Here is an 18,698-nt window from a genome sequence, read left to right on the forward strand (position 1 = left end):
TCCAAAGATTATTTGGTTTATTCTCATTTATAAAGTTTGAAATAGGTTTCAAGTTTAGCCATTAGATACCCTTATAAACTTAACATTTTTGTGGTCAATTTTAAGCCTAATAAAAAATATAACTCCAAAAAATCCAAAACTAACTGTAGTTTACCCAGATCTTATAGACAATGAGTGTTAACCTATATTATTTAATCACATTAAGTTTTTAATTTTAACTTTACTTTAAAAAGGTCAAAACAATTCTAGCATTATTTTGAATAGACCCAAAATTAGGTAGCTATAATTTGGACTTCTAAAAATAACTAATATTTCTCCTACAATAATGAAAAATGGCTCCGGGGTGTGGGGGGAAGTGTTCTTTAGATAATGTTGGGTATTCAATTTCAAGGTCAGAAAATTGAGTCCAGTCTCTCCTCTTTCCTTTTCTCAATCTCATAGCCAGGAATATAGAAGAGGTCAAGAGCTTGGTTAGCACGATAGAAAGGAGACTACTTATTTTTTCTCTGGGATGGGTTTTAGCCACTGTACCTTTTCATCTAAGAGTTAAGAAAACATTTTAGCTGCTAAATGATAAGCAAAGACAACCTTCTACAGAGGCTGCAAAATTATAGTTTCACAAATAACTGTGTTGAGACACATACTTTAGTCATTTCTTTCTTTCAATATATTTTATTCTGATGAAGTTACAAAAGTAGATACAAAATACTTTTTTTTTAAAGTACAGTTAACTGACTTAGAAAAATAGATAAAGCCCCTAAAGGTTTAAAAATACAACATAAATTTTCATGTAAAGAACATTTAAAAATATTTCAGATAATAACCAAGACTAACTTATGCAAGCTATTTTTCGATGTAGACCAAACATATAATAAATCGGCAATCCATCTGGATTTACAGAATACTTGTTTGGAATAGAATCTGATGAGAGAAAACCCAAGTGAATTCCAATGCAGTTGCTTCAGTAAGATTATCAAATGTAACATCCCCCAAAAGCCTTTTACAGTCTGAAATATCAAAATATAATGCAAAAACACAGGAAGGCTGAGGGACTACTATTTTCCCTCTTTGCCGGAATTCTACAATAGTAAATCCACTTACTGAACAGGTATCAGAAGGAAATAATGTCCCTGTTGAAGGTGCTCAGTTTGGTGTCCCAGCCAGCATTCTACAGACGAGATAGCCTCCTCTAATCACGCGGGGGTAACACCAGTGCCATGACTGGGGCTGCTTCAAAACAAATTTCTAGGACTTATATTCTTTAAGCCTGATTTGTTTATGCTTCTGAGGTAATGTTAAGTTTAGAAGCTCCACTTCTAGTATAACCTCACTGCTCACAGAAAGGGCCAACAGTATCATCAGGAAACCTCAGCAATGCTTGCAAAAGTTCCAATCACCACCAGGATTGCTCCTCTTGCCTCATACTACTAGGAAAACTTCCCTTTTGTTGTTATCAGAGTGATGATGACTACAGATTTGCATTTCCTGGGCAGGCAGCTACATGAGCTAGGGCTCTATGGGTCTAAGATGAAATACTTTGTTAGCTGGCAGCCCTCTAAAATCACTTTATTCAGTCTGGAGACAAAGAATACATTTGGCTGTCGATACAAAAACTGTAGTAGGAGGAAGATTCAATATTTAAACAAAAATCGGCACATCACTGTCCAAAATTTTTTTAAAGGCCTGAAAATAAAAGCACCAAAGGATTAACTGCATAATTTACAAAGCACTCTCTACCCCATGACTGTTATCAGGTGTGAGGAGTGGATCAGCTATTGAGAGAAGATGACTTGTGTGATTAGGAGGGGTCAGGGTAGGGAGTGTTGTCCAATAGGCAGACCCTTGGGCATAGGGAGAAAAATCAAAAGTGAGATAGTTAAAGACAGACTGTTTTCTTCCAACTCTTATCAAAACTTGGCCCTTTAGCCAAGTCAGGAAGGGGCCATCGTCTCCCCATTCCTTCAGTTCTCCTGCCCTCAACTCCCTGGCCTTGTATATAAACAAATAACAGTAACACTGATGTTCAGGTGCCTTGTTGGTTAAGTCACATTAATATGGGAACCTGGTAAAGTTTTTATTTTTTTTAAAGGACAGTCTGAGTCTCAAATTACTATTCTAATGTGACCATCTTTGGTTCATTTTGGGGCTAAGTCATGAAGACAGGGAAGATTTCTGTCACTGACAATAAATGGAGAAAAGAACCCTTTTGCTTGAGAATATTTGAAATATTAGAAATGATGATAAAAGTACAACCCTAGTCGATAAATCTAACTTTATTCCTTGAAGACTTAATTAAAGCCAACAAGGGTTAAAGTTGAGAAGCAGTAACATTCTCAGTGGTATCTAGAAACCTGCTTTCTTGTTCGTAAATGATGAACATAAACATACAGACCGCCTGACAGGGACCTTTGAGTAAACTTAAAATGTGGACTGTGGAATGTCTAATAGAGGGCTTTTCTCTTTTTTTCATAAGTGATTATCCCACTCTTTAATTCCTGAAACAATGAGGTATGGTTTTAGCCTAATTAGATAAAATGCTTGGTTCCTTTAAAATTCGGTATATATTTAATAATTTATTGAAATTGACTTATTATAAAAACAGAGTTGCTAAGTAATTCTCTTCCTTATACTCTAGTGGAATAATAAAAATAAATAACAAAAAAACCCTACCAAAACTAATCTTTGCCTAAGCCATCAAGAAGTTGGTGAGTACTTTGCAAAAGTCACAACTCTGAAACAGAATGCTGGTGAACTTAAAATGGTGCCAGTCTGGTAAATCATAGTTATTATTGTGCCTCGATACATGTAAACAGTGAGAGGTCACTAAATCCTAGAAACCTAATGAAAATCAAATCTTTTCTTCATTAAAGGGGAAGATTCTCTTTATCTGAATAGAAATAGAATAATTTCAAGTTTTGATACAAAAACAATTAACACAGGATAAAATCCCTCTGGGGGCTCAATCCATCCTTTGACTATTAACAGAATGAAGATTTTTTAACTTATTTCTCCCATGTTGTCTCCTTTAAACATACACACACACACACACACACACACACACACACACACACACAAGAATAGGAAACACACCAAACTTTTAGCTGTGTTACAAAATCTGTACACCTTTCCAGGTGTTTTTATTGTGGTTTTCCTTGAGTTTTATCCTTATTGGGATAAAGTTGGTGCATTTCTACAGTACTCTTCACTAAGTCTCAAGCCACACACAAAAAACACACAGAAGTAATTTTTTTAAAAAAGAAACTCAAAACAAAACAAATCAAATCAAGTAATCTGAGCATTTTCTTCCATTCTCCTATCCAGAACTTCAAGGCTTTCTGAAAGACAACGTAAGTGAAAAAATAGTGGTTTAAGGCCTTAATTTGTCGTAATTTTTTGGAAGTTTGCTTTCTGTCGGCCAAAAGCTACATATTCAAATTAACCTGAATGAACTATTTTTTAAAAAAATCTACAAGACTACCTTAGATGCCTTAAAAAAAAATTATTTCTGATACACACATACTCCTAAACAGATAGGTTCGTATGTGAATAAAATCCAATAAAGATTAAAAAATAAAGTCATTTTAGAAATAACTTTGGTTGCTCCCATACATGTCATATGATGATTTAAATGGCAATCATGGATTGTGAAAAAATATACATATATGTATTATCTATAAAAACACTAGTATACAACTTCAAACTAAACTGTTATCCAAAGTGACACAAATTGTTCTAAATCTTAAGGAAACTTAAAAATACCTCTTCTACAAACAGAATAAAACCTATCTGAGTTATTAGCAAATTTGTTGTGGAAACTTGTTAATAAATTATTGGTGGAAATTCTCAATATCCACTATGCTGTAACCTGAAACAGACAACATCATTTTCTTTAGTAAAAGAATAAGTAAACCGATAAACTACAGATGAATCATGATATATGAAAACCAAGTGTGACTCAGTGACAGTAACAAGAGTGGTCACACAGTGCTTCAGATTCGGCTTGTGTCCTGACTTTCTCACTCTGAAGGTATTAGGCCAACCTACCTTTGGGGCAATTTTTATCAGTAGACACAGGCAATAGGTGTCTTTTTATCCTGTTTTCTTAAAGTTTGTATCACTAGTCTCTAACAGATAGCAATGAGATAGCTCTAGCAGTAGATGAAGCAAGAGGGTAACTGTGTACTAGAAGAAACATTTATCTGTCTTTTGATCCAAGCTTCTCAATTAATTCCTGAAGAGGTGCCAATTCACGCCTATCAATCAGATTAAACTCCTAAAAAGAGAAGAAAAACAAAATTTAAAAACAGACCTAAAATTACAACTCTGTAAATGTCATCCAGAGAAAGTAACCCAACCTGTTTTCTGAAATCCAAAAGAATGATGAAATGATCTCTGTGAACATTTTAAAATAGAATCATTTTTACTCCTTTTTAAAATATAGGGGACTTACTAAATAAGCAACTGTATGTAACAGCATGATGCTCACTGGGTAAAACATTAAAATAAGAAGTGTGCTTGCATGTACATAGAAATTATCTGAAAACTGTACATGAACCATTGATAGTGGCCACCTCCGAGGCAGCAGACTTTTTCTTTTCCTGTATCTATAGCTATAGCTGCACTCTCTATCTATGCCATGCAACAATCTTGGAAGACAGAGAAGAGCACAGTACCTTCCCCTCTGTGTGATACATGGAATTGTAATACACAACTATCTACTATAAAGCTGCTGGTTTTTCCACCAAAAAAATAATATCTAGACATATTTGTATTTTCATATAGAATATATGACTACATCTCTAAAGTGAGACTAAAGAAGTCCCATCTTTTTCAAACAATGTGAATTATTTTAATTTTTGAAGTTTCTAGCTGCTGACTTCATAAGATTTGGCCTTAGGTGGGACTTCTGGAAACTGAACCCAAGACAGCAGGTAACAGGTTCTTCCAAAAGCTTCTCTCCCAGGCATAAACATCTCATGAAACAACCCAACTTCAGACATTTTCCTAGCAGTGGTGAACAAGCTTTCTTGGGTTTCTGGTGCTCCTTTTCATATTCCAACCAGAGACCTGGGCAGCCAGAGACAGAAAACCCAAAATGGGGGTGATGCTTTCTATGCTGCTGTGAGCATCAATGAAGTAAACAACATGGAAAAGAAAGCCCTGCTTATACTTCGCTCTACATTTATAAATAAGACCCTCTAAATTGCTCTTTATTAAAGTTACCAAGCCAAGTATGTCCAAGTCAAAGGACAAAGGAGTCAGCATGGTTCAACTTACCTGAACAAAGAAAATAAAGTGCTTAAAGGAGGTGTTGAGGTGGGCCTCCTCTTGCAGCTGCATCACAGAATCAAAGTGCTGGTGATAAATATGGGCATAAACCCTGAACAGACGTTTTAGAATGGTCTTTGCCACAGACATAAAGTTTTTGGGAAATGGAACACCTATAATCAAATATACATATATACCCATTAGTCTTTTATCTAATTGAACAGCAGAAAGTTCAAATACAGCCATGAGCAACTCCGACAAACATACACATTCACAAATAAAAGCCTACTGCCATATTTTTTTTTTAAAAGGCAAGGGAAAGAAGAATCCCAAACCTAAGTATATGAGGTATGCTCACATACCACACCTTTTCTGTCTTACAAAGCAGGCATCAAAAGTTACGTATAAGAGCTACTGAATCAAAGTTAAACCTAATTTTAGTTGTTTAATATTGAAGAGTCTCTTCCTAAGATTAAATGCAACAATATTAAGTATTTTGACTATAAATAGAATATTTTTACTTTGTAATCTGTAACTCTAAAAAAAATTTTTACACACTCAACTAGGACTGGAAAATCTCCTAAGGAAAAGAAAAAAAAAAGGCACATTTCAAGTCATCATAATCTACTGTTTACAAATATTTTATCTTCTGAATTACTGTAAAAGCCAGTTTCCTTAAACTAGAAACATTTTATTTTTTTAAAATGCTACTTTCATTTGTCTGTAGTCTAAGAAGAGGATATACTTCCTGAAAAAGGGAGGAAGGGCAGCTCCCTATTTTTCAAAGAAAATAAACACCCCCTTAGAAAAGAACTGGGAGAGGATTTGGTAATCTCTCTCCAAGCAGTGCAGGTAAGGATGCAACTGGTTACATTCCTGAGAATTTTGGTTAACAAGACCAATGTCTCTTAGAAGGTAGGGATAGGAGAAAGACAATACAATTGGCACTGAGTATAGTAAATAAACACATAAGAAGGTGTCTGCTTCCAAAATAACCTTAAAGGTCTGTTACAGAATATTTACTCTTGAAACATTTTCTTTAATCTTTAAAAGGACAAAAGCTAAAACACTTTCTCCTTCTCTGAATTGTTTTATTTCTCAATTAGTCCTTAATAGCTTGAAATTTAGTATATTTTGCTCTTAAAAGCTGATTTTTGTGGGGAATTCCCCCTACCCCCAGGCCTGGCTAACAACTTGCCCTTTCAAACATTATTCTGGAGCTTATGGGCATGTTTTTATGAAATGGGTCCTATATTCATGTACTGAAAAGATGAATTTTTATGTCAAAACTCCTCTTCAAAATTTACAAATGGGCATCTTGCTAATAAAAGGAGCAGTAATAACTTGGATATCATTGTTTAAAAATGAATAAGCAATTTCGTCTAATAAAAGTAAATAACTGACATAAGTAAGATGTGGATAGTAACCTAGTGAGGGGGAAAAGAATTCCAGAACCTTAGGATAAATTACCGATGAATAGGAAGCTGAGAAAAGAGAATAAAGTCAAAAGTGCTCTTTATCTTCCATAAGACAACTTTAATGAATAAAGAAATATAATTTGTTTTACTCTAAGCACTTTCAAGCTGAATTTAACAGAAACATTCAAGCATAGTCACTATACAATAACAAGTCTATGAGAAAGGAAATAAAATGCTTAATAATAGAATGAAAAAGTTGACCAATAGCAAACAGATGACGTGTAACATGATATAACTTTTTCCCCTAAAAGACCTTTTAGACTGCAAATAAGCAATCTGCTATGGTCTGAATATATGTGTCATTCCTCCCTCCCCCTCCCCCTTGCAAAATTCATATGTTGAAGTCCTAACCCCTGGGTGAAGGCATTAGTAGGTGGAGTTTTTGGGAGGTGATTAGGTCACCAGGTCTGACTCTTCATGAATGGGATTAATGCCCTTATAAAAGAGGCCCCAGAGAGCTGCCCTGCCACTCTGTGAGGCCTGGGTGAGAAGTCAGCAGTCTGGCAGCCTGGACGTGGACCTTCACCAGAAACTAACCACACTGGCACCCTGATCTCAGGCATTCAGCCTTTAGAACATTAAGAAATAAATTTCTCTTGTTTATGTGCCATGGTATTTTTGTTATAGCAGCCCGAACAGACAAGACAGAATCCAACAGTATGTTGTTCATAAGACACCCTTACCCTGAAAATGACAAGGACCAAATCTCATCCTTCAATACCAATTCCAAAATCTTAATCAAAATATTAGCAAATAAAAAATACTCTTCCAGGAGAACATTAAAAAAAATAATAATGGAGAAAACCTTATGGTCATCAACAACACATACAGGAAAAGTATCTGATAAAACTCTACAACCATACACCTGACTTTAGAAAATTCACACACTTCTAACCAAAAGCAAGATTCCTACTTAATGCTAAGACACTAGAAGCACTCATAAAAGGAAACAAGAAAAGGATGTCTGCTATTATCACTATTAGCACTGACCTGGAAGTACTAGTTTTAAGTACAATTAGGTAAGAGTTACACAAGAAGTATACATTATCAGAAAGAGGCAAAATTATCATTATCTTATATGATGTAAATGTATACTTTAAAAAAGCTCAAGAAAAACAACCCAAAACAACAGGTACAATCAAAATCTGGCAGTCGATTATAACATTTACATAAAAATCAACAGCTTTTCTATATACTAAGCACTAACCAGTTGGAAACCAAGTATTAGTAAAAAAAACATTAAATGCCTAGGAATAAACTTAAGAAACGTGAAGGATTAGCATAAAGTAAACTATAGAATTTTATAAGAGGAAATAATAAATAAGAGACATGAATAAATGAAGAAATATACCTTGTTCTTGAATAGGAAGACTCAGTATTGTCAAGAGAACAAGAATCCCTATATTAATCCACAAATTGAATAAAATCATAATAAAAATCTCACAAAGATTTTTTTTTTTTACCTTGACAAAATGATTCTAAGTTCTTTGGAAGAACAAATATCCCAGAATAGTCGTGAATATTCTGAAAAAGAAGAGCAAGGAAGAGAGACTAGCCCTACGAGGTACTCAAAGATATATGGCCATGGTTAATTAAAACAGTGTGGAATTTCTACAGGAACAGATAAAGAGATTAAGAGACTCCAAAATATGTGACAACTTGATAATCAGGGGAGAAAAGACACATGTATCTGATAAATAGTACTGGACAAACTGACTAGCATTTATAATGGGAAAAAATTGAAGGGAACAGTGAGAAAAAAATTCCTGACAGAACAAAGATTTAAATGTAAAAACAAAACCACAAAAGTACTAAATGAAAACATGGACAAATGTTTTTATTATAGTGAAGTAGGCAAAACCTTTCTAATCAGTGATTAAAATCCAAACATCATTAATTAAAAGATTAATAAGACAAAATAAGAAAGTTATATATAGCAAAAACACTTGATGTATACAGTAAGACAAAAGGCAACCTGGGGAAAATACATACAACATTTACAACAAAAAGCTAATATCCTTAACACACAAAGAAATGAACAAAGGATATAAAGAGAAAACACACAATGATCAATAAAACAAAAAATGCTCAATCTTATCAATATCTTTAAAATGTACCCAAAAACAAACTTATTTACCTAAATTGTAAAATGAGTAACAACCAGTATTGAAGAAACACAGGCAGACACAAACATGTCTGAAAGGAATATAATTTACAATCTTTTGCAGAGAAATTTGACAGTCTGTTACATTTTCTAAAAAGTAATAGTGTTAAAAAGCACAGATTTATCATCTAAAAAGAAAAACAGTTCTACAACATTAACTCACCAATCTTAGAAGGAAAAAGAGTTTCATCATCAAGTTGATCCTGAACCCAAGTCATCAAATAGTCAATGTATTTTGGTGCAGAACACTTGATTGGCTTTTTAATATTAGTACCATCTGCCCAATGATATTCGTATCTGAAGAGAAAAAGGTTCTACTGATAAAGTTTTCACTCAACAAATGTACAACTTGCAGTCAAAGTAGGTTCACATTTTGTCAACAGAAGTCATATGTTTACCTTTAGTAAATTACCTAAACTTCTACTGAAGATTACTGAGAATTTCCTATAAAATTATTTTGAAATGTGGTTATAATTGGGGGAGGGGGGGGGGGAGATAATGTGGCATCTGCAGTGCCAGAATGGATGTTTCTTAGCACAGCCCTGGGCAAGACAAAGGAACTGCATTCCTGTCTGTTAGGCAGAGGATGCAGAGGACTGGGGAAGGGAATGATGGGTCACCACATTGAGATCCTTGACCACCAAGCTTTCACCAATAGTCAAGATTTTAAAACCTTAAGCATGCATCTCCCCAGCCCCCCCACCTTTGCTTAACTAGAATGATTAACTAGAATGATTAACAAGACATACACAAAACTTCACTGTATAAAGCATTTAAGCTACAGATAAGGTTAATTTTCGTATTTATTTTATTTAAATTTCTTTTAAGGAAGTTTGAGAACTAAAACTTAAAACAACACAAAATAAAAACATCCTTCCTAAAATACTGTAATAAAAATAGGACTATGAACTCATTGGGGACCTATTTATCCTTTATACCTTTAGCAAATTCAGAAAACACAATTTTTTCCCAAAAGGTAAATAAATATTTTGATACCAACTATCATCACATCAGTCATTTACTGTATCAAAAAGACTGGAAAGAAACACCTAAATCACACACCATCACATCTTGACAATATATGGGTGACAAAAGAGTTCCATTTCTTTCTCAGTATTTCTTGAAATTTATTATAGTCAAATTTTTAAAATCTACCATCTTTAAGCCAGATAATTAATGCAGCAAAATTTGGAAGTCATCAACACTAAATAAGCACAAGAAAAAAGAATCAAATATTAAAAAGTCAACTAAAAACTCGATTTCAAGAAATTAATTTAAAAAACAGAAACGGAACCATGTTAATAAAACTCTGTATTTTTTTCCTTTTTCTCCTCCAATTAAACATTCATCTTGCCCAGCTGGGTGTGGTTCAGCGGTTGAACATCAACTTAGGCTCCAGGAGATCTCGGTTCGATTCCTGGTCAGGGCACATGCGAAGGTCGTGGGCTCAATCCCCAGTCAGGGGGCTTGCAGGAGGCAGTCAATCAATGATGACTCTCTCATCATTGATGTTTCTCTCTCTCTTTCTCCCTCTCCCTTCCTCTCTCTGAAATCAATAAAGACATATTTTTTAAAAAAACAATAAAGATACATCCTTAAGCATGCATCTCCCTGCCCCCCTACCTTTGCTTAACTAGAATGATTAATTGCAATTACTATATTGCAATTATAAAATCAAACACTAAGTACCAAACGCCAAAGTATTTAATAATAACTAAAAGCTTATAGGTAAGTATTCAAGAACTCATAAAATTGAAATGCTTTTACACAAGCAGACAAGAAAAAAAGTCTTTACTATTTAATTTCAATCAATTAGTGGTTAATTTTATTTAGTAATCCAAACATGTATATAAAAAGCAGTAATATGTACCTTGGACCTGCAGACATGACTGGACAGCTTGCTTCAGTGCAGAATTCTGTAATAGTTCCATATAACATGTTGATCTGGTTGAAGAAATCCACAGCTGGAACGATAATGGCAGAATTGTGTTAAAATATCTGTGTAAACACAACAAACATCAGACCTCTCAGTTGAAGGAAAAATAGACTAAGTGTTCAAATTCTTGGCTGAATCCTTGGGAAATTCAACAATCCAGGAATACTGTAAATTCTCTTTGTAAGTTGTCGCACCTAAGTAAACTTTTAATATACATTCATTTTTAACATACTAAGCTTTTAACCAGCAAATAACAGCAGAAAAATAAAAATCAGAGATAATTCTAACTTAATGGTGACAACTGTATATTAGAATATACAATTTGATTACATCGAAGGGTCTGAAAAAAGCCATAGCTTCTATTCACCTGGAGCAGACAATATTATTTGTGTTAGAAAAGCGTTGTGAAATACATTGTGAGGGAGAAGGTGTAGTGGCTGTTATCAATAGGCATTTAAAAAATCTAATTCATCATAAAAAAATTGAGGCTATGCATATTGAGGACATAAAAAAGACATGGAATAATGTTCCTTGCCCTGGATTCTCCAGCTAGCAGAAGGGACAAAATTACAAAAGATGAATAATACAACATACAAGAAGGTAGTTATACAAAGGCCTACAGTAAGTGTGAGAGTTTAAAGAAAAGGCAACATATTAAAGAGTTGAGGTAATCGGAGTATGTCCTAAAGGAACTTCAGGAAGATCTGCAAAAAAATGGAAGAAGAAGAAGGTGAGTATAACAACTTAACTGAGTGAAACTTATTACGCTTGTACAAAGAGAACCATATAAGCCTTAAAACCACACAAGTCTTCGTGTTGTTTTTTTTTAAGATTTTTAAAATGATTTCTAGAGAGGACGGGAGAGGGGGAAAGAGAGAAAGAGAAACATTGATGTGAGAGTGAAACATCAATTGGCTGCCTTCCACACCCCCCACCGACGGGGATAGAGACACCAGGAATCGAACTAGCAGCCCTTTGGTGTATGGGATGACGCCTAAAAAACTGAGCAACACCAGCCAGGGCAAAACCACACAAGTTTTAAAAAATGTTTTAGTTCCCTATAAAGGAGTACCTAAAAATCCACTAGGGCTTTTCCAAGTTTCTTAAAAAACATATTAAAGGAACTTTGTACGAAACTCCCTCACTTACAAACCTTCCTCTTAATTAGTGATGTTTCTAAGAAAGCAATACTTAGGCACTCAATACACAGTGACAAAAGGAGATGTGACTTTGGGTGGTGAGCACACAATGCAATATGAAGATGATGTATTATAGAATTGTACACTTGGAACCTATATAATTTTATTAACCAATGTCACTCCAATAAATTTAAAAATTAAAAAACCCAACCAAAAAAAACAGGCCTTTCTGTATCCTGATTTAAACCAACCATACATTAAAAAAAATAATAACAATAAATGGTTTTTATTGATTTTAGAAAGAGAGGAAGGGAGAGGGAGAGAAAGAGAAACACAGATGTGAGAAACATCAATCAGCTTCCTCCTGCACGCCCCCTACTGGGGATCAAGCCCAAAACGAGGGCACGTGCCCTGACCAGGAATTGAACTGGGCACCTTTTGGTTGGGACAGCACCCAACCAACTGAGCCACAGCAGCCATGGCTCAACCATACATTTTTTTAAAAATAAGAAACATTTATAGGACAATCAGCAGAAATGTGAATGCTGATTGGATATGTGATAACATAAAGAAATGATGGTATTGTCACTATCTTTAAAAGGGGAGCTGTCTCTTAGAAATACTGAAATCTTAATAGATGAAATAATATGTATGTCTGGGATTTACTCCAAAATAATCAGGGTAAGAATCATGAACTGGCCATGAACTGATCATTGTTAAAGATGAATAATGGATACCTGGGAATTCACTGTACTAGTTTCTCTACTTTTGTATGCTTGAAATTTTCCATTAAAAAAATTCCTGGAACACTGGAAATTCTTAATAGATTTAAACCTTATCATCCAGAACTGATCTTATCTAGAAATGATATACTCTTAATATTCAGATCCCTAGCCTCAGCATATTCTTCCAAATCATGCCCTCTCTTTCTTGAACTCGAGTGACTTTCAAACCTAGCTGGTGTTGCTCACTGGTTAGAGCACTGGCCACTGCGCTGAAGGGTCTCGGATTCAATTCCCTGTTAAGGGCATGTACCTGGGTTGCAGGTTTGCTCCCCACCCCTGCTTGGGGCACATGTGGGAAGCAACCAGTTGATGTCTCTCTCCCACATCGATGTCTCTCTCCCCCCCTCTCTGAAGAACAATAGAAAAAATATCCTCAGGTGAGGATTGAGAAAAAAAGAAAAGTGACTTTCAGCTCATAGGTCCCACAATTTTCTCCCAATCTCTCAATTTCCTATGACTACTCTTAAGTCACAACAAATAAGTGACTGAAGATATGAACTGCAATTGACTTTTCTGTATATTTAGAGGCAGATGTGAGCTGCTGGGAGTAAGAGCACAATAACACAGACTGATTGCCTACAAAATCATGCTCCACCACAGGAAGAAGCTTTGCATTTCTCAATCTCTTATTTGACCTTACTCAGCTGCATTCTCCCAAGCACTCATCATTTCTCCTTAGGTTTCTCTACTCAACCACAAAAACTACAAGCAAGTACTCTGAAAAGAACACTAGTTTTGAATGTATTTATATCTTTCTTTGTAGAGAATCTGTTATATTACAACCCTCACAGACCTGTAGAATAAAATTCATTAATGAAAAGGTTTTAGCAGGACTTTCCTATAAACCAGTAAAGTTTAATGCTATTAAAAACTTACTGTTAACAGCAATCCATTCATTGAGATCCTCTCCCTCTGGCAACATAACAGCTTGTCTCAGATTCCCACTTCCTAGAGTTGCTTCTGCATGTTTTAAGAGTTCATACTGATGAGAACCTTCAGGGATATTCTTCTTTGGTTTGAATGTTTTAGAAGACCGGCTGCTGCTGTTAGGTTAAAAGAAAAAGTATATCAATTTTTAGAACTAGAAGCAGAATGGCATAATTTTAATAGAATATAAACTGCTTGTAAAATAAAATTAAAAAGTCCCTGAAAAGTGCCAGGATTTGGGGTGTGTGTGGGGGGGTGATGATCACAATAAAAGAATGCTTTAAATTTCTTTCCTCATGTAGAAACAGGATTAGCAGCACAATTTCACAAAGAAGGCAATTTAACTATATTTCATGAAGCAGTCTGGTGTAATAGAAAGGGCACTTGAACCAAAAGCAGAAGAAAATCTGGATTCTAGTCCTTGATCTACCACGATCTCTGTGGCTGTTCGAGAAACCTAACCTCCTTTTGGCCTCAATTTCCACCTACACAAAATGGTGCTGGGAGGGGAGTACCCCTAAGGTTCTAAAGCTCAAAAAATCAGTTTCTATACCAAAACATTTGGGATGCCATCAAAGCAAACCACAGCGGAGGTATCACATTTTTTAAGTTTTAAGCAGAAAAAATAAATGAGACAGACTGTTACTGGGGGAAAAAATAAGTTTTTATTACTATCTGACACCATCCACAAGGAAGGTCTTCCTAATATGTTACAAAACCCAGAAACCTTAAATGGATGGATTTCAAATCATAACAATTAAAACTAGTGTAACAAAAAAAGTACTTGCAATATATATTACAAAAGATAAACTGGGTAATAATGGGCTTCCATAATGTTAAGAAAAAGGTAAGGAACCCTTTGGAGAAATGGGCTAAGGAGATGAATAGGCAGTTCAGAAGGAAAAATACAATGACCAATGAACAACTGAAAAGCTATTTAATTAAAGATTTATTTTTCATTAAACTGAGTGTCAAAAGTTAAAACAATTACATTAAGTGTGGTATAGAGAAAACAGTACTTTAATACACTACTAGTGAAAGTGTAAAGTGTTTTGAGGAGGGCAATATGGCAGTATATGTTAACACTGAAATGCTCCTTAATCTATCCCACTTCTAAGTCTCTCTCTTAGATATGGTAAGGATGTGTTTTCCAAGATTGTTTTTAATAGCAAAAAATTTGGCAACAATCCTAAGGCTTATTAGAAGAATGAATTAACAAACTATGATACACCCACATCATGGAGTATTGCATTGTAGTTAAGAAGACACAAGAACAAGATAGAGCTACATGTATTTACATGAAAAGATCTCAAGACATGGTTAAAACAAAACCAAATGTACAGCAGGACCCCATTTTGTAAATGCACAGAAAGGGTCAGAAAGGATACACATCAAATTGATAGTGGTTATTACTTCTAAGAAGGGGAAAAGAATAAACTGGGCTTTTGCTTTACCTGAGTAATTTGAATTTTAAATAAGACTGACTAAGAAGTAAAAATGAATTACAAAAACATTAAAAATCAAATATGGAAAGTTTTTAACATGGTAAATACCTACTACATTTATTAGGGAAGTACTAAATTAGAAGTAATGGCCTTTTACAGATAGAAAACTGTGAATGACAGAAACTAAATCTGGAAAACATGGAATGATGGCTCAATATTCAAATATGATCTCCATCTAAATTAAGACTTCCGCCCAGCCGGTGTGGCTCAGCTGGTTGAGCGTCTTCCTGTGCACCAAGAGGTCGCAGGTTCGATTCCCAGTCAGGGCACATGCCAGGGTTGTGGGCTCAATCCCCAGTAGGGGGCATGCAGGAGGCAGCCATTGGATTTTTCTCTCTCATTGATGTTTCTATCTCTCACTCTCTCCCTTCCTCTCTTTCTAAAATCAATAAAAACGTTTAAAAAATAAAAAGTTATTAAAAAAAAAAGACTTGTGATTCAAATGAAACCAAGACAGTGAAAAGCATCCACAAAATGGGAGAAAATATTTGCAAATCACAGATGTGATAAGTGACTTGTATCAGGGATAAAGAATTCTTACAACTCAAAAACAAAAGAGAACCCAATTTAAAAATGGCCAAAGGTTGTCAACTATAATTATAAAACCCCTTTTTTTAATGGTCAGAAGATCTGAATAGACATTTCTCCAAAAAAATATACAAATTGCCAATAAGCACATGAAAGGATGATCAACCTTCTTAGTTACTAGGGAAATGCAAATTAAAATCACAATGAGAAAATGGTGCAGTGCTTTGAAAAAGTTTGGCAGTTCCTCAAAAGATTAAACATAATTAACATGTAACTCAGTAATTCCACTCCTAGGTATAATACCCAAGTGAAATGAATACATCAATCCAGTACAAAAAAATGTGTAGCACACAAAAGTTCATAGCAGCATTATACAGAAAACCCAAAAAGTAGAAACTCAAATATCCATCAACAAAACAAAGTTCAGAAGAAATACACAGCCTCATATTTACATCCAAAAGCAACTAAGCAACGTGCACACAGAGACAAACCACTAAATAAACATTAACTCATAAGAAAAAGACTTGGGGGGATAGGAGAGATTATTCTAGTGAAATTTGCAACTGGGGAGAACTGTTCTAGTAACACAGAAATTTGCAATTAAAATCTAAATCTTAAAGACTTCTTGACATGGTAATCATACTTTGAAGACTATACCATTAAAAAAATAATCAAAAGGAGGGAAGAAAAAGGGATTTGGACAAAGACATTCTCAGTACTACTTTACAAATAGCGAAAGAATTCAAATTTCTCACAATAAGGAACTAGGTAGATTAACTCTGGTGATGAAACACTATGCAATTTTAAAATTCAATAAAATGCCTGTGGGTAATGTCTGAAACTAAAATGGATGTTTATTCATTCATACAACACATATTTAAGCAATGTACTATCTAGAGAGAGCCACCTGAGAATAAAAACCAAGGTGCTAGAGCAATGCAGCTCCAACTGCAGCACTCACTCTACGGTTTCCTGGGGTGGCATTCTTCCACGGGGGTAGCTTAATACTGATGATGATAAAACTGGACAAACGGTGGAGTAAAAGCTAAGTCAGCAGGGATCGTTACTAAAAGACTCCAGACTAGAGAGAGCTGGGAGCCCCTAGCGGGGCCCGGCGCCCCGCCCCCCGGTCGTCCCTTCGCCCTCAGGGGCGTTGGGGCGGAAAAGTTTGGAGGCGCTACGGGCCTCGGGGCCTTTCTTCTCAACCTTCTCGCTCCGTTTCCTTTGCGTCGACTTTTCATCTCCGTCTGCCTCGGCCCACGTCCTAGCCTCCCCCGTGGCCCCAAACCTGGGCAAACCGAGCACCGGCCACCCCGACCCCGGGGCCGGCCCTCGCCTCAGGAACCCCCTCGCCCCCTGCGCGACTTCCGCCCTCAGCCCTGGACCCCTCGGCCCGGCTGCACTCACAAGAGGAAGCTCATCTTCTATCCTCAGAGGGGAGGGGAAGGGCTGCTGGCCCCTGCCGCAGTCAGGATTCGGAGGCCGCACGAGAACTGAGAGGTAGCGGAGTCCTCAGCCGGCCGACCGCGGAAAACTGGCCGCCGCAGGTCCGCGCGGGGGTCGAGCCAGTATAAACGGATGCGAGCTCCTGCTCCTACCTTCTCTGCCTCCCCCACCTAGCTGAACCGATATGCGGAACCAGCATAATCTCGCGAGAAAAGGCTTCGCTCTGCCCCGCCCCGCCCCCTGCCGGGCGGTACTAGGCTCGCTCCTTTGCACCCCGCCCTCTTTTACGGCTCACCCAATCAGCAGCCCCCAGGACGGGCCTTCCTCCTCTGGGGGGCGTGGCAGGGCGGCGGGCGGGGGCCCAGGGGAGTGGCTGACCCCGCTTTTTGCCCGGCTGGTTGCTGTTGGTTTACTTTCCCTGGATAGCGCGGGGAAGTGCTGCTCAAACTGCGGCACTCCTCTTTGAACCCCAGAATTAAACATTTTTAGTTTGATTTTTAAATTGAAATATAGTTCACATAGCGTAAAAGACACCCTTTTAAAACGTACCCTCCAGTGGTGTTTTTTCGTGTATTCCCAGAGCTGTGCAACCATCACCACTATTTAATTCTAGAATATTTTCATCACCACGAAAAGCAGCCGGTGCCCGTTACCAGTCCTCCCTCTTTTCAACCCCTGGCTGCCACTAGTCTACCTTCTTTATATGCATTTGTCTAATCTGGCATTCTATATAAACGGAATAATATGATCTTTTTTATGACTGGCTTCTTCCACTTCGCATAATGTTTCCAAGATTCATCTATGTTGTAGTATGTATCAGTACGTCATTCCTCTTTATTGATGAATAATATTCCATCGTGTGACTATATCTTACTTTGTTTATTCATCTGTTGATGGACATTTCCCTTTCCACTTTTTAGCTTTTATAAATAATGTTACTATGAACATTCCTGTACCGGTGTTTAACCTGAACACACGTGCTCATTTCTCTTGGGTGTACATCTAAGAGTGGCGGATTCACGAGGGGAAGCAGAGTTTGTCACCCCAAAATTTACCTTTTGGGATATTGATTATTTTATGCTGGTTATTTTCAAGACACAAAAGACTCAGAAAGGACAATTAACCTTCCCCCTAAGTGCCCCTAAAAAATTTTTGGTAGCAAACCTGCTCCAGAAAGGGAGCTATTATCATACATAACTGTAGTTTAATATGAATTAAGTGTGACAGACAGAGAGGAACCTGTCTTGATCAAATTCCTGTTTGTGTCCCGTTATTAAAGGTGGCCCAGCAAACATTTATTTACCAAATATTTGCTTTTTCATCAGCATGTGAATTGCCTTCCTGTCCTTTGAAGTTTATAATCTCTTCTACTTTTCCAAATATTCCAATTTTTCTCTAGTAAGAAAATACTTATATTATTTTTTAACATTTGTTTTCAAAAAAGAGGAGCAAGATAGAATAGTGACTAAAACGCTCATATTTTGGAGGTGACGGTCTGGGCTGACCCCTGCTAGTGCTACTT

The 18,698-nt window shown here is 36.3% G+C and overlaps 1 protein-coding gene across 2 annotated transcripts; it reads right to left on the bottom strand.

The window, feature by feature from the left end:
- Window positions 1-3,102: 3,102 nt before the first annotated feature.
- On the bottom strand, window positions 3,103-17,401 carry MOB1A (MOB kinase activator 1A). Of its 2 annotated transcripts, none has more exons than XM_081156571.1 (6): window positions 17,138-17,401; window positions 13,647-13,813; window positions 10,781-10,874; window positions 9,074-9,207; window positions 5,278-5,441; window positions 3,103-4,273 (listed from the first exon to the last, which is right to left on the bottom strand). In XM_081156571.1, exons 1-6 carry the CDS (start codon window positions 17,149-17,151, stop codon window positions 4,196-4,198), a joined length of 651 nt encoding a protein of 216 aa, XP_081012697.1. In that variant the 5' UTR covers window positions 17,152-17,401; the 3' UTR covers window positions 3,103-4,195. The 2 variants fall into 2 exon arrangements, with proteins under 2 accessions (XP_081012697.1, XP_081012698.1); XM_081156572.1 differs by having other exon boundaries at window positions 13,647-13,810; window positions 17,138-17,254.
- Between the last annotated feature and the right edge of the window lie 1,297 nt (window positions 17,402-18,698).

Source organism: Miniopterus schreibersii (assembly GCF_964146895.1).
Source record: "Miniopterus schreibersii genome assembly, chromosome: 13".
Lineage (NCBI taxonomy): Eukaryota > Metazoa > Chordata > Mammalia > Chiroptera > Miniopteridae > Miniopterus > Miniopterus schreibersii.

Excerpts from the sequence above, each read along its gene's own strand:
- MOB1A (XM_081156571.1), bottom strand. Across the intron at positions 10,875-13,646 it reads TGAATGGATTGCTGTTAACA|CTGTGGATTTCTTCAACCAG; the intron begins GTAAGTTTTTAA and ends TTATCGTTCCAG. Across the intron at positions 4,274-5,277 it reads ACTTTATTTTCTTTGTTCAG|GAGTTTAATCTGATTGATAG; the intron begins GTAAGTTGAACC and ends TTCTCTTTTTAG.